At 52.1% G+C, this 15479-nt stretch overlaps 3 protein-coding genes across 3 annotated transcripts; 2 read left to right on the top strand and 1 right to left on the bottom strand.

Moving 5' to 3' along the window:
* Positions 1-84: 84 nt before the first annotated feature.
* On the bottom strand, positions 85-1239 carry DCS_00046 (cytochrome P450 3A31; the record flags this gene model as incomplete). Its single annotated transcript, XM_040797388.1, has 1 exon — positions 85-1239. One exon carries the CDS (start codon positions 1237-1239, stop codon positions 85-87), a length of 1155 nt encoding a protein of 384 aa, XP_040658271.1.
* Positions 1240-2603: 1364 nt separating this feature from the next.
* Positions 2604-7448, top strand: DCS_00045 (fatty acid synthase subunit alpha reductase; the record flags this gene model as incomplete). Its single annotated transcript, XM_040797387.1, has 1 exon — positions 2604-7448. The coding sequence occupies one exon, from the start codon at positions 2604-2606 to the stop codon at positions 7446-7448; it is 4845 nt and encodes a 1614-aa protein (XP_040658270.1).
* Positions 7449-8985: 1537 nt separating this feature from the next.
* DCS_00044 (fatty acid synthase subunit beta dehydratase) lies at positions 8986-15432 on the top strand (the record flags this gene model as incomplete). Its single annotated transcript, XM_040797386.1, has 1 exon — positions 8986-15432. One exon carries the CDS (start codon positions 8986-8988, stop codon positions 15430-15432), a length of 6447 nt encoding a protein of 2148 aa, XP_040658269.1.
* Between the last annotated feature and the right edge of the window lie 47 nt (positions 15433-15479).

The raw sequence follows: 15479 nt of genomic DNA, 5'->3' as shown, positions 1-15479 counted from the left end.
CTCTAGTGGAAGCGAGATTTGAACCGAAGGGATGGCCCGCTGTCGGCAGTTAGTTTCCAGCATCAATAATAGACCAAAATGGACTCACTTCTTAGAACCTGTGATGTGATCGGCGAGCGGAAACTCCCCTCTCATGCCCCAACCTTTGAGAATCTTGCTTTCATCAGCCATGAAAAACTCAAACTTGTACACTGCGTACGCCACAGCCAAGCCGAGTTCTAACATGGCCATGCCTTTCCCAACGCAACTCCGGCTGCCGATAGAGAAGGGACAGAAGGCCGCTCGGGCGGCTTCCACCTCTCTCCCTGCGAGAATCTTCTCAGCGTGAAGCCAACGCTCGGGTATGTACTCGAACGGCGCTGGGAAATATTCTGCGTTATGATGGATGCCGTAGATTGGCACGCCCGCTTCGACACCCGCAGGTAGAACCTGACCATCAACCGTGGCGCCCCCGGTCTGTATTTCTCGCCACAGCGAAGATCCCGCTGGAGGGGACATCCGTAGCGCTTCATCAATGCAGGCCCTGAGATAAGTGAGCTTGCTTAACTTTGGGCCTGCCCGAATCTCGTCAACGGACCCAAAGGCCGAGCGAACTTCGTCCTGGAGTCGTTTATAAGCGCGAGGTGTGCTGGCCAGATAGAAGAAGGCTGCCGCCAATGCTGTCGACGACGTGTCTGCTCCGGCCACGCAGAGTGTTGTGCTCTCGGCCAGGATTTCTTTGGCCGTGAGAATTTCACCTGTAACGGGGTCACGCGCCGACTTCAAGGCCGATACGACGGTGCGTGCTTTTTCTTCACATTCAGAATTCATGACACGGTCAACAAGACCACTGACGAAGTGAAGGAACTGATTGCGAGCTTCGATGGCCTTGGGAAACAACCAGCGGTCCACGCGGCCAATCTTCCGGAGGATCGGGCCTTGCAACAAGACGCTCACACGAACATTGGATTGCTCAATGGCTTCCGGTATTCCCCGATTTGTTGGTGATCCAAGAAGGTCATACTGAACACCGAATACAACGTCACCCATTACGTCGAACGTCAGCCAGTTGAACCAGTTTGACATATTCTGCGGCCGTGTCCAGCCATTTTGTGGTGCACCCGTGTCCGCCTCTGTAGCCAATGCGAAGCACTTCTTGATGTGCGATATTAGCGTCGGCTCGTGAGATCTCAATGCGGCGTCCGATAACCCCTGAGAAACGATGCGTCTTCGGCGAGCGTGCTCCTGTTTGTTGACCATGGTCAGTGTATTTGCTGGGCCATGGCGCAACACGCGATAGTATGGGCTCTTTTGAAAATTTGTGTTGCCCGAGTAAATATCCTTCAGAGCAGCCGCCGTGTTAAAGTTAAGCTTATCTGGCGAATACCGAACGAAAGGGCCTGTTCATTGTAAGTGACATGAAGTTGATGGTATGAAGAACCGGGGGAGGAGGCCAACCGTATCGTTCATGTTGACGCCACATGTCAACGTGAATATCGCCCAGCCAGGCATGATAAGCGGCGTAAAGATCGGTCACCCGGCCCAAAAACGGTCCTGGGTACTTGGAAAGCGGATGGAAGTATAAACGCCGAATGCATATTCCGATGAGCTGGGTAACAGTCAGGCACCTCTCCGCTGGTTGAATGAATACAGGACCCGTACCAGAAAGGCGGCGAGGGCGAACCATAGAGATACCAACTTCAAAATGCCATACATGATTGCTTGCTGTAATGCTTATTCGGGTGTTCTCAAACCTACTTCCTTGATCGTCGTCAACATTTGGTAGGTGTACCAAGCATTTGGTTCCGCACTTGCTCTTAAGATCAGTCGCCCCAGGGCAATTTGAAGTTGTGCAGTTATCACCTCACGTCTCACGGTTCCAATAACCTGTCCAGATCTTCATCGGCTTTTTCCGAGGTGAGCGCCGAGTCGGCCAGGCCATCTGCAAGCCATTACGCAGTTGTAGGATGGCAACAATCAGAGCTTGGACATGTGGAGGAAATATCTCTCGTACAATGTCTCAGCGCCAAAATCGGGTGCTCAGCAACGTTCACACTATTTCATAACAGAAACATCAGTAATATCGCCTGGTGAGAAATTAAAAAAGCATCTCAGAGTGCGCAGGGCGGCTGGAAAGTCACCAGTCTTGACCCACTCACAAGGGGGCGTGAGCAGATGATAGCACGATGGCATGCAAATAGAACGGGATGCAGCAGCTAGGAGGAGGAACAAACCTAAACACAGTCAGCAACGCAGCACCACCTTTGGGACTGGCCATGCAACCCTGCTCGACGCCTCGTCGGGCCGGATGGTGCAGAGACGTGGGAGGCAGTTCCTTTGCATCTACACCTATGCGAATCAGTACGGTTCTCGCAATCTGACGTGCAGCAGTTTGAATAATGGTTGCCTCCAAGTCGGTACCTCACATCCCAATGTCATATCGGAGTTGATTGTGTCCAGATAGCATGGAGGGTCAAGTGTCAGACCCGAATACGTCCTTCGTTCTCATCCAATGTAAATGACGAGGTCGAAAGATATTTGACTCATACTCGTACTCATTAGAACGTTCTTCAGTTTCCATTATACGTATCCACGATTTGTTCTGATCTCTTAAGCCATTAATCATGAGAAGTCATGAACCAACCGCGGGCGCTGAAGCAGCCTCCCTAAGGAACAATGAGATCGCCCGCACCTTGCTCATAGAGCTTCTGGCCCACCAGTTTTGTTTTCCTGTGCAATGGATTGACACCCAAGATTTGATACTCGGTAAGAGGCGGATAGAGCGGATCGTGGAAATAGGACCAGGAAGCACCCTTGTCAATATGGCAAAACGAACCATAGCGCAAAAGTATGCTCTAGGTGATACCGCGCAGAACTTGCCGCGGCACCTGTTAAGCTTTCATCAAAACCTAGACAGAATATGCTACGACCAATTGGTTGAAATTTCCAACCTGAAGGCAGCATCTACCATGTGCCAGACTTCGAACCAGGAGTGTACGACAATGACTGCTACTTCTGCACCAACTGAATCGACACCTGCTACTCATGCACAAACCTCGGTCATCCCCGCGCTGAGAGCGAGCACGGTCGATGTTGAAGACAGGGCGGTCGATGCTGCCAAGGTTGCCTCAATGATCATTAGTCTTAGTTTTAAGAAGCCAATGGAAGAGATCAATACAAGCAAGTCGATCAAGGCACTCTCGGGAGGCCGCTCAACTCTGCAGAATGAAATCATCGGAGATTTGGCAACCGAATTCGGTGCAATACCAGAGGGCACCGAAGACATGCCAATCGATGCATTTTGCTCTGTCATGCAAGAAACATTCCCTGGGAAACTCGGAGCCAAGTCTTTATCATTGGTAGAAAAGATGATATCACAAAGGTTCCCTGGGACATTCCAGAACGGAGACATTCGCCAACACCTGAAGCAGCGATGGGGGTTCAAATCCGGCCGTCAAGACAGCGTGTTGCTCATGATTGCAAATTCACCGCCACAGTCTAGATTACCAAATGATGCCGATGCGAAATCGTTCATCGACAATATAGTGCAGCTTTACATTACCAAAACTGGTCTTATCCTGCCAAGCGAGTCAGCTCCCATGGGTGGCTCTGAAATCCACGAAATGGTTAGCTCGGAGGTCGTCGAGTCCATGGAAAGTAGACAAAAGACGGTCTTGGAGGAGCAGCTCCGACTTTACGCCAGGCTGATTGGAGTTGACCTTTACACTCCTTACTCTACGCAACATGCTCTCTGCCAACGTATTTCCGAGCTGGAAGGCCAACTGGACGAATGGAATGTCGAGCATGGTGAGGAATACGCGTCCGGTATACAGCAAATATTCTCACCGCTCAAGGCACGGCACTACGATTCTTGGTGGAACTGGGCAATGCAGGACCTCTTGGTATTGATATCCATGGTCTCCAAGTATAAAAAGGGCATTGAACCGAGCATTGAGCGCCTGAAAAGTCGCGTGATACAAAAGGCTCATCCAAGGCTAATTTCCACAGTCCGTCATCTCATCTCAGAGGCCTCTGATAGCGATGTCGCTGACATGATGGTCGAGATCCTACCAAATTGTGAGGCATCCATTAACAGGCAGGCCGCAGTTTACCGGAGCTGTCAGTCTATGGCTCCAATGACTGTTATTGAGAGTTCCGGAAAAGTTGTTTACAGCGAGACACCGAGGCCAAAACATGGAGGATCCAAGCATGGAGCCGATCTTGACTCTCATGACCGTCTGCTCAGATTTGGTCGCAAGAGCATCCATGGCTGGGACTATGACGACGAACTTTCTCGCATCCTTCATGACGTGCTAGGCGATGCCACAACCATGGGTCTCTGCTTCTCCGAGCTCAACGTTCTCGTCACGGGAGCAGGGGTCGGTTCAATTGGCTGTGAACTCGTTGCCAAGCTACTCACAGCTGGTGCCCACGTGGTCGTGACCAGCAGTTCCTATTCACCCAAGGTAACAAGGTTCTACCAGGACCTATTCGCCGAGCACGGCGGTAAGGGTTCGAAACTAGTCCTGGCTCCTTGCAATCAAGCCTGCGTCCGTGACGTTGAGGCATTGGTCGAGTTCATATACTCAGAGACTGGTCTAGGAATGGACCTAGACTATGTCGTGCCATTTGCAGCAATTGTGGAAAATGGCAAAAGTTTGGATAGAATCGATTCACGTTGTGAGCTTGCCCACAGGGTAATGCTCACAAACACCCTTCGATTGCTAGGAGAGGTGAAGCAGCAAAAAGAAGTTCGTGGAATTACGACACGACCAGCCCAGGTTGTTCTTCCTCTATCTCCCAATCACGGTTCATTCGGCAGCGATGGCCTTTATGCTGAGTCAAAACTTGGCCTCGAGTCTCTGTTCGCCAAGTTCCATTCTGAGGATTGGTCTGAGTACTTGCTCGTTTGCGGCGCACTCATCGGCTGGACTCGAGGAACTGGGCTGATGTCTGACAATGACATCGTTTCAGAGGGCATGGAAAAGCTTGGCGTTCGCACCTACTCTCGAGACGAGATGGCATTTAACATTCTGTCGTTGATGCATCCAACGGTTGTATCCTTGTGCATCGATGAGCCACTACTTGCCGACTTGAGCGGCGGCATGGCTCTAGTTGCCGATCTAAAATGCCATACCTCGAGGCTACGAGATTCCATCAATCAGATAAGCGAAGAGAGAAAATCGATGGCTTTGGAGAGCACCAAAGACAGTCCTTTTGTCGAGTTCGAGGCCGATATTGAACCGCAAGCCAATATTGTGTTTGAGTTTCCCCCCCTTCCTGACTGGACGGCAGATATCCAACCACTCACTGAACAGCTTCAAGGCTTGGTTGATCTGGATCGTGTTGCAGTCGTCACTGGTTTTTCGGAAGTTGGACCATGGGGAAATTCGCGAGTTCGATGGGACATGGAAGTTAACGGCACCCTCTCATTAGAGTCGTGTATTGAACTGGCGTGGATCATGGGCCTTGTCAAGGCCCATTCGGGTACTATTGATGGTCATCCATATTCTGGATGGATTGACGCCGCAACCGGTCAACCGATCGAAGATGGCAAAATTCGAGATAAGTACGAGACCTATATGCTCCAACATTCTGGAATTCGATTCGCAGAGCCCAAGCAGGGCTCGCAGTCTTGGACGGACCTAGAGGCGCTTCATGAAGTTGAGATCTTGCGTGATCAAGACCCCATCGACGTCAGCAACGAAACCGCAGGCCAACTGCTGATGGCTCATGGCAACTATGTTCAAATCACAGCCATTGAAGAGACTGGACAGTCCAGGATCGTTCTCAAGAAAGGCGCAAAGATCATGATACCTAAACTTCTGCCAACGCCGCAGACAGTTGCCGGACAGATTCCCACCGGTTGGGAGCCAAGCACTTACGGAGTCCCTGAGGAAATCATCATGCAGGTTGATCCAGTGACACTATATGCCTTGGTTGCCGCCGCTGAAGCCTTTCAATCGGCGGGGATTTCGGATCCTTACGAGCTCTACAACCACCTACATGTCACCGATGTGGCCAACTGTGTTGGTTCTGGGTTTGGAGGCATCTCCAGCATGCGAAAAATCTTCAAGGAGCGTTACCAGGACCAACCAGCCGCAAAAGATGTACTAGCTGAATCATTCATCAGCTCCAGCAGCGCATGGATCAACATGCTGCTTTTGTCTGCTGCTGGAGCCAACAAAACACCCGTAGGTGCATGTGCTACAGCGCTCGAGTCCCTAGACACGGCCTGTGATCTCATACAGGCCGGGAAGGCAAAGGTTTGTCTGGCAGGAGGTTTTGATGATATGCTTAAAGAAATATCCGAAGAGTTTGCCAATCTGAAAGCGACAATGAACGCGGACGAAGATTTGGCAAGGGGCCGGGGGCCCTCTGAGATGAGTCGGCCAGCAACAGCTACGCGCAACGGCTTCATCGAGTCAGAAGGTGCTGGTATTCAGATCATCACATCAGCAAGCGTCGCTCTGAAAATGGGATTGCCAATTTATGGAGTTGTTGCGTTAACACGAACGGCCATGGACAAAGCCAGCAGATCTATACCTGCTCCTGGTCGGGGTCTCTTAGGCGCAGCAATCCAGCACCAGGACAAATATGATTCACCACTCATGAGCATGGAATATCGAAAGAGGTCACTTCGCATGAGGATGCAGCAAGCTTTAGAAATGCGCCAGCTACAACTGTCCTACTTGGAGGTGGAGATTGACCAGCTCAAGCGCGAAGGCCACAAAGTCGATGAGAATGAGTACCGCCAGCAACGTGTAGACAGCATCGAAGGTGACGCTATACGTGACAAGAAGGAAGCGCAGAATTTGTATGGAAATCAATTTTGGATTCACGACAACCGGATTGCACCAATCCGTGGAGCATTGGCAGTTTGGGGCCTGACAGTAGACGACATTGACGTCGTTTCCTTTCACGGAACCTCGACCAAGGCGAACGAAAGAAACGAGGCCGCGGTGATTAATGAGCAATTCAGACATCTCGGAAGAAAGAAGGGTAACGTTGTTCCTGTTGTTTGCCAGAAGGCACTTACTGGTCACCCAAAAGGGGCTGCGGGAGCCTGGATGTTGAACGGCTGCATGCAGCTCATGCACGACGGTAAGATCCCAGGGAATCGCAACGCCGATAATATAGATGCCGCACTAGAGGAGTTCGACTACCTTGTGTTTCCCAACAAGAATATCGATAAGCCCGAAGTCAAGGCTTTCATTACGCAGTCGTTTGGATTTGGTCAGAAGGGGTCAATGGCTATCGGCGTCCACCCAAAGTACCTCTTCGCGACGATGCAGCAGCAGGAGTTCACAGAGTATGAGCAGAAGCGTCGACAACGTGAAAGAATGGCGATACGGAATTTTCACGAACGCATGTCAAACAACAGTGTGTTTCAGGCCAAGGAAACGTCTCCACACGTAGCCGATGATTCGAGCATTCTCTTGGATCCAACAGTGCGAGCTGAGTGCTAGTATATGAACCAGAGAATCACGTATAGTTGTTCATAACATCTTGGAGCGTCTTGATATAATTGAGCATTTTCCGTGTATGCATCTAAGTTTATATTGGATTGAACTTGGTATCACCTCATCTAACCCTCCTCGTACGTCAAAATGAGAAGAGGCAATTCAAACATGCTCTTTCAAAAACTCGTCTCCAACAGGGAAGCCCCATCTGAATGAATTGAAACGCGGTTGTACTACGTCGTAATGAAAATCACCAGGCATTGTTTTCCTCAGGACAAATATGATTCACCAGTGATGAGCATGGAATATTAACTCCCGCAACTAATTGTATAAAATGGGAAGTGCTAATGGCCATCGCGGGAATCGGAATGTACGCGTTACATGGCATCACGAACACGGCCCATCGTGAGAGATGACGTAGATCGATCCCATATGCATGGAAGAAACTGTCACAGCTATGTAGGCCTCCGCTCCCCCCACTTAGGCAACGAGCCAGGCCGGCACATCGGCTGTGCTGTATTTCAACGGCGAGGTATAGCGGTTTGTTTGAAAATTCCTTCTGTGCTAATCGAGGCCACATGGAGTCGGCCCTTTTTTGAACCGACGAGAATTCTTGTCCTCTTAGTATAACAGTTACAGTTGGGGTCGGCTAGCTTTACCAAATAATGCTATTCAGCCTCACTATCACTCGGAAGTTGGGAAACCGCGTAACGACGGATACAGACTTGTACGGCTACACCAGCAACAAAAATGTAAGTGTGCAGTAGTCGGTATGCTTGTCTGATCGTGCTGCAAGTCATTAACTTCACCCCTCCTCACGAGGTTCCACAACAGATGCATGACCCATAAGTATACGGACACGCCCAGCCACGACCGCAAAGCCAATAATAGGAGAGACGCAACGTAAAAACGTTGCACGGGTGTGCTTGTAGTCAGCAACAATATATCATCATGGGATGATCATCATTGCATCTCTACCATGTACTCATGCATCGTAGCTTCGCGCCTGATCCCTGATCGTGTAATACGTTGCAACACCTTTGCCGTCCACATGCGCGTTTAAACGGACATCGGCCTAACGAAAGCCCCATTGATCATCATTGGGATCGAATACACTGATGACTGAATGGAGAAGGTCCGATTCATTGTCATGTTTATGTTATTTTGTGAGCATCTCCAACTGTGATCCCTGTAAATGTCCGCCATGGATGGCGGATGTAAGAAGTTGGACTCATGCCCGTACATCATGCAGTTTTGTCAGCATGGTAAGCCTGCGGATGAAGAGCCGCCAATACATCCATTCTTATTCACATGCAATCTACATTCTGAAGATTCTCTCACGCACTGCATGAGTACCTCGTGACGAAAGACTCATGGTCCGAAGCGGCTGTTGAAGTGGACGAGAAATCGACCGCCGAACGCTGTACACATCTCAGCTGCCTATCTAATGTAGCTTCGAGACGGACAATTCCCTAGCATTGATCCATACCAAGTCTTGAGACCAGAGGTAAATCCAAGCCTCTCTGCTAGGCTCGCAGTAAAAATGGCCGCTGGGTCAGACAGTACCGACTCAACTCTATCCTCTCTCGTTGTTGTCGAATTCCCAATTGCGTCTCAATCGGTTGACATTACATCTGGCGACCTCTCGTATCGATTTAACGTTCCAGAATCGCTCTATAACTACGTCATATTATCAAGGGATCGATTTCTCAATGCAACGAGTGATGATGCGCCCCAGAAAGATCCGCCAGTATCCAACCTTGAGTTGGTTGCCAAGTTTATGATCTTTCTGATAGAACATGGCGAGCTTCAATGCGAGACACCAGTATCAGCCAGAGAGGATTCCATTGCAATGCTCTTTGAAATATTGGTGCTTGACTTTCTCCGAGGATCGGATATCCATACAGTGGCATCACAGCTTCCCGGAACTTCGAGACAGCGACAAATTGTCATTCAAGCCTATGTAGCTGCCATGATGTATTCGACCAACTCCAGCTCGATAGCAAGGGCCAATTCGGCTCTTTTTCCTGCCAATAAAGAGAATTGCGCCAAGACATATGCTGTGTTTGGTGGTCAGGGCAACAGTACTGATTATTTTGATGAGCTCCGAGACCTCTTCGCAACATACACCTACTTTGTCGAGCCCCTTTTGATGGTGGCTGAAAACACTCTTCGTCAAATGTTGGCGGAAATTTCAGATTCCCAAAAAACACACTTTCAACATGGTCTATCGATACTTCATTGGCTGCAGAAGCCTGAGACAGCACCAGGAAACGATTACCTACTGTCAGCACCCGTCAGTTTTCCCTTGATTGGTCTTATACAGTTTTTGAACTATGCCGTTCTCTGTCGATGCCAGAAGATGTCTCCCGGAGATGTTACTGGGCATCTGCTCGGCATGGCTGGGCACAGCCAAGGAATCGTCGTTGCTGCAGCTCTCGCGACGGTAGCTGACTGGGAATGCTTCGACAGTGCTCTCATAAAGGCAACGACGGTACTGTTTCATGTTGGATTGGCCGCGCAATACGCAACCCCAAATGTCAGCATTCCGTCAACAACTTTATCAGAATCACTAGCTAATGGTGAGGGCTTTCCGACTCCAATGTTGAATGTCGCGGGTTGTCCTCGGGCGCAGCTTGAGCGATACATCTCCGACGTAAACGATCATTTGAACCCCCAACAGCAAGTATCCATTGGCCTTATAAATGGTCAGACCAACATTGTCGTCTCCGGACCTGCACTCTCCCTCTGCGCCTTGACTTCGATGCTACGACAAATAAAGGCAAGTTCTGGAACAGATCAATCCAAAACAGCATTCTCACTGCGGAAGCCCGAATTCTCGCTCCGTTTTCTGCCCGTAACTGCTCCATTTCACACAGAATCCCTCGAAAACGCAGCCGCCAATGCCCTCAGCATGCTCTGCGGAGTTCATATTGCTGCGTCTGAACTTCAGTTGCCAGTCTACGACAGCCATACAGGGGCTGATCTTAGGTGCAGCAACACAACAGATATAGTCCCTGCCTTGGTGCGCATGATACTCTGTCAGCCTGATGACTGGCCGCGGTCGACGGCTTTCCACGATGCAACACATGTTGTTGACTTTGGACCTGGCGGCCTATCAGGCGTAGGGCCACTATTGCACCGAAACAAGGAGGGGACAGGGGTGAGGGTGATTCTCGCAGGTGGAGCTGAAAACAGCTACGAAGAATTTGGATGTCGAGCAGAACTGTTCTCTCCCGACCTAGTCTTCAACAAGAGCTGGGCACGAGCTTACTCGCCAAAACTCGTGCTGTCCAAAAAGGGCGAGCTTCAGATTGAAAACCGGATGACCAGATTGTTGGGACTTCCGCCTGTGATGGTGGCAGGGATGACTCCGACGACTGCATCCTGGACGTTTGTCAGCGCCATCATGAACTCGGGATACCACGTGGAATTGGCAGGAGGTGGATTACACAACGTCGAGCAACTGACATTCAATGTCAGGAATCTGGTGAATTCCGTGCCCGTTGGAAGGGGTATCTGTATCAACATCATCTACGCCAATCCCAAGCAACTTCGATGGCAGATCCCTCTAATTCAGAAGCTGCGTTCCGAAGGCGTGCCCATCGATGGACTTGCATTTGGTGCAGGAGTTCCATCTATAAACGTTGCCAAGGAGTTCGTGGAACTAGGGTTCAGATATCTTTCCTTCAAGCCTGGCTCGGCATTTGCCATCAAACAAGTCATCGCGATTGCGCAGTTAAACAAGACCTATCCCGTATTAATGCAATGGACAGGTGGTCGGGGCGGGGGCCATCATTCGTACGAAGACTTTCACGAGCCCATCTTGAAGCTCTACGGCAGCGTACGTCGTTGCAACAACATTGTTCTGCTAGCAGGAAGCGGCTTTGGTGGAGCGCAGGACAGTTATCCATACCTCTCGGGAAAGTGGTCCATCCCGTTTGGGCGTCCGCCAATGCCATTCGATGGCATTCTTCTCGGCAGTCGAATGATGATCGCAGCGGAGGCTCAGACGAGTCGAGGATGCAAGAAAGCCATCGTGGCCGCCCCAGGCGTCGACGACGAGTCCTCTTGGGAGCAAAGCTATCTGAAGCCCACCGGGGGAATCATAACCGTCAAGAGCGAGATGGGCGAACCCATCCACAAAGTCGCCACAAGAGGTGTCATGCTGTGGAAGGAGTTGGATGACAAGATATTCAGTATTACGGACAAGGCCAAGCGGTGCGAGAAGCTGCGAGGGATGAAATCGTACATCATTCAACGACTGAACGACGACTTTCAGAAAGTATGGTTTGGTTTGAATGGATCCGGAAAGGCCGCCGACCTGGAAGATATGACGTATGCCCAAGTATTGCATCGTCTGGTGCAACTGCTATTCGTCTCCAAAGAATCACGGTGGATCGACTCGAGCTACATGATGCTGACCGTGGATTTTGTACGGCGCATGTATGGCCGTCTTCTTCCGTCGATGCCGCAACTGGAGAAGGGTTTCGGCCTTGTCCATCCGCCGCTGGCCGTTCCCATCATCTTGAAGCAGTGTCCAAAAGCAGAGAAGCAACTCATCAACTACAGCGACGCACGCTATTTCGTGCTACTGTGCAAACGACCTGGTCAAAAGCCGCCTCCTTTCTTGGTAGACATGGGCGATGATTTCGAGGTTTGGTTCAAGAAGGATTCCCTCTGGCAATCCGAGGACTTGGCCACTGTTGTGGGCGAAGATGCTGGCCGAACGTGCATTCTGCAGGGTCCCGTGGCAGCAAAACATGCGGTCGTGGTAGATGAGCCTGCCGAGAAAATTCTTGGCTCCATCAACAGTGGTTACGTGGCCAGAATACTCAAAGACCGATACGGCAACGACCCATCTCGGGTCCCATCGTGGAGGTCAGAGTCGACCGCATCGTGGACCGCCTCACCTGCTCCTCCCCATTGCCTCGTCTTCCGAGAAGGCAACAAGACGCATTACCACGTCACCGGCTCAGCTGGGGATGACCAAGTACCGGATACTGAACAGTGGTTAAGAGTGCTCGCTGGACGGCCCGGGAGCTGGATGCATGCCTTGCTCACTTGCGAGTATGTTTGTCAAGATTCCCACATGGCTACAAACCCTGTCCGGCGAGCCCTGTCTCCTGCCCAGGAAATGCATGTCGAGGTAACTGAGGGAGCCGATCCAGAGGAGTTGGTACTTGCGGTGTTGGAACTTGGGTCAAAGAGTGCCCATTCGGATCCCTCAACGTACTCTCTCGTCATACGAAAAGAACGGGAGATTCTGGTCACATTCTTTGCCAACGAAAGTGTTGAGGGAGACGCCGTCCCGTTGACGTTCAGGTTCACCTACCATCCAGAAATGGCACTTTACCCGATTCATGAGATAATGGAAGGCCGAAAGGACTTGATACGGGCGTTTTATTATCGTTTGTGGTTTGGATCCGTGAGAGATGACCAGGATCAAAGCCTAGAAACTCTCCCAACCTGTCGGGCAAGACGTTCGTATCGGTGCGGCAACATCGTCGCAGATACCGATGCCAGTCTGTCAATTTCCCTCTACACTGGCCTTGTACCTCAACTAGGGAGCTCGGAGTCCTGTTCGGGTCCGGCCATGAGAAGTTTGTCCTTTGGTCAGGGGTTCCCAGCAGACGGTGGCTTCCGAGGCTGCAGGGTATCCATCTCCGCCCCCATGGTCCAGGACTTCAAAGCCAGCATCTCGCAGGCAACTGGCAAGATATGGTCGGGTCTGGAAAATAACACGGTGCCGCTCGATTTTGCCATTGTGGTCGCTTGGAACGCCATGATGAGAGCTATCTTCCCGAGCGTCATCGACGGTGACTTTCTCCAGCTAGTTCATTTATCCAACAAATTTGAAGTCATCAATGACAGCGCGCCGTTGTGCCAGGACGACCAGGTCAATACCTGTGCCAAGCTTATGGCAATTCGCAACGAAGCCGCGGGACGTGTGGTCAAGATCGAAGCCACGGTGGAGAGGAAAGGCACGCCAATCATTCAACTGGTGTCCGAGTTCCTCTTCCGAGGATGCTATACCGACGAAGGCATCTGCTTCGAAATTCAGGCTCAGCCAGGGATGTGCATCAAATTAGACAGCCCAGTGAAGCTCGCCGTCTTGAAAAGCAAGAGCTGGATAGAGTTTGCCGATACCACCATCGACCTGTTGGGCCAGACTGTCATTTTTACTCTGACGAGCGTGAGCCGTCATGATGCTGGCTCCAAGCATCACATGGTTCATACGTATGGCCAAGTACGTATCAAGAGCGCCGGTGCGAAGAGGCAGAAAGTGATAGCGGCCGTCTGCCACGAGGAGGCGAACTCTTCCACGAATGCAGTCATGGATTACCTGCGTCGCCACGGATCCCCGACGGAAGTCATTCATCAGCAGGCAAACCCGCAACGTCTGGGAGAGCCAGAGGCGTGCCGAATCAGCGTACCGGCGGCCAACCACGGCTACTCTCGCGCGTCCGGGGACTACAACCCCATCCACGTCTCCTTGCCGTTTGCCAGATACGCCAACCTGCCGGGCACGATCACGCACGGAATGTTGACGAGCGCCGCCGTGCGACAGGTGGTGGAGAAGGCGGCAGGGGTCAACGAAAGGGTTCGCATGCGGTCGTACAAGGCGGTCTTTGTCGACATGGTTCTCCCGGGTGACAGGCTAGAAGTGCAAGTGCAGCACAGCGGCATGAAGAGCGGGCAACGGATGCTTTTGTTTTCGGTCATCAACGCCGACACCGGTGCCAAAGTCGTCGTTGGTGATGCCGAGGTTGACCAGCCGCCCTCGGCGTACGTCTTTACTGGTCAAGGCAGTCAGTCAATCGGAATGGGCATGGATCTGTACGGCATGTGCGACATTGCACGAGATGTGTGGGATACCGCCGATGCGTTTTACTCGGACACTTACGGTACAAGCTTCACACTCCATCATCCCGTCTCGTCGAGGAAGCATGCTGACAACCTGACAACCGCAGGCTTCCGGATCAGCGAAATCGTCAAGAATAACCCGAAGCAACTGACGGTCCACTTTGGCGGCGCACGCGGTCGAAAGATACGGCAGAACTACATGGATATGACGGTCGAAAGCGACGGCGAGCAGGTGCCCCTGTTCGGACGCATGACGCCAACGACGGCCAAGCACAGCTTCCGGCACGGTGCCGGACTGCTATACAGCACCGAGTTTGCTCAGGCGGCGCTCGCAGTCAACGGACATGCGCAGTTTCTTCATCTCCGGTCGAAGGGAGTCGTGGATGCCGAGGCGCTCTTTGCCGGCCACTCGCTCGGCGAGTACACGGCGCTGAGCACCATCGGGGCCATGATGCCATTCGACAAGCTGCTGTCGGTCGTCTTCTACCGCGGCCTCTGCATGCAATCGGCCGTTCCCCGCGACGTCAACGGGCGCTCCGACTTTTCGCTCATGGCCGTCAACCCGCGGCGCATGCAGGCGAGCATGACGACGGAGTCGCTGCAGGCGCTCGTCGGCGCCATCGCAGCCGCCACCGGCTGCTTGCTGGAGCTAGTCAACCACAACGTCGCCGGCCAGCAGTACGTGGCGGCAGGGTCGCTCGCAGGCCTCGACTGCCTCTCGCGGGTGGCGGATCACATGGCTCGGCACGCGGCCGACTTTGACGCCTGTCAGCCGGAGGCCGCGGCCAAGGCCGAAGCCCTCGTGGCAGCCTGCGCCGAGGACGTGGCCCAGGAGGCACGGCCCATCCGACTCGGACGCGGCGTGGCCACGACGCCGCTGGAAGGAATCGACGTGCCCTTCCACAGCCGCTTCCTGCTGCCCCAGATGCCGGCATTCCGGCGCGTCCTGCAGAGGTACATTACGGCCGAGGCCATCGACGCCCGGAGGCTCGTGGGAAAGTACGTGAGCAATGTGACGGGCAAGGAGTTTGACGTATCGCACGAGGCGGTGCGAGAGGTGTACGAGATGACGGGAAGCGAGGTGCTCGGGGATCTGCTGCTGGACTTTGAGGGCCGCTGCTGACGGCGTCGGTGATGGAGCGCTTTCATCCTCCGTTTCTGAATTTTGGT

Source organism: Drechmeria coniospora, chromosome 01 (assembly GCF_001625195.1).
Source record: "Drechmeria coniospora strain ARSEF 6962 chromosome 01, whole genome shotgun sequence".
Taxonomy (NCBI): domain Eukaryota; kingdom Fungi; phylum Ascomycota; class Sordariomycetes; order Hypocreales; family Ophiocordycipitaceae; genus Drechmeria; species Drechmeria coniospora.
Note: the sequence above shows the minus strand (reverse complement) of the source record. Positions and strands in the feature narration are given on the sequence as shown.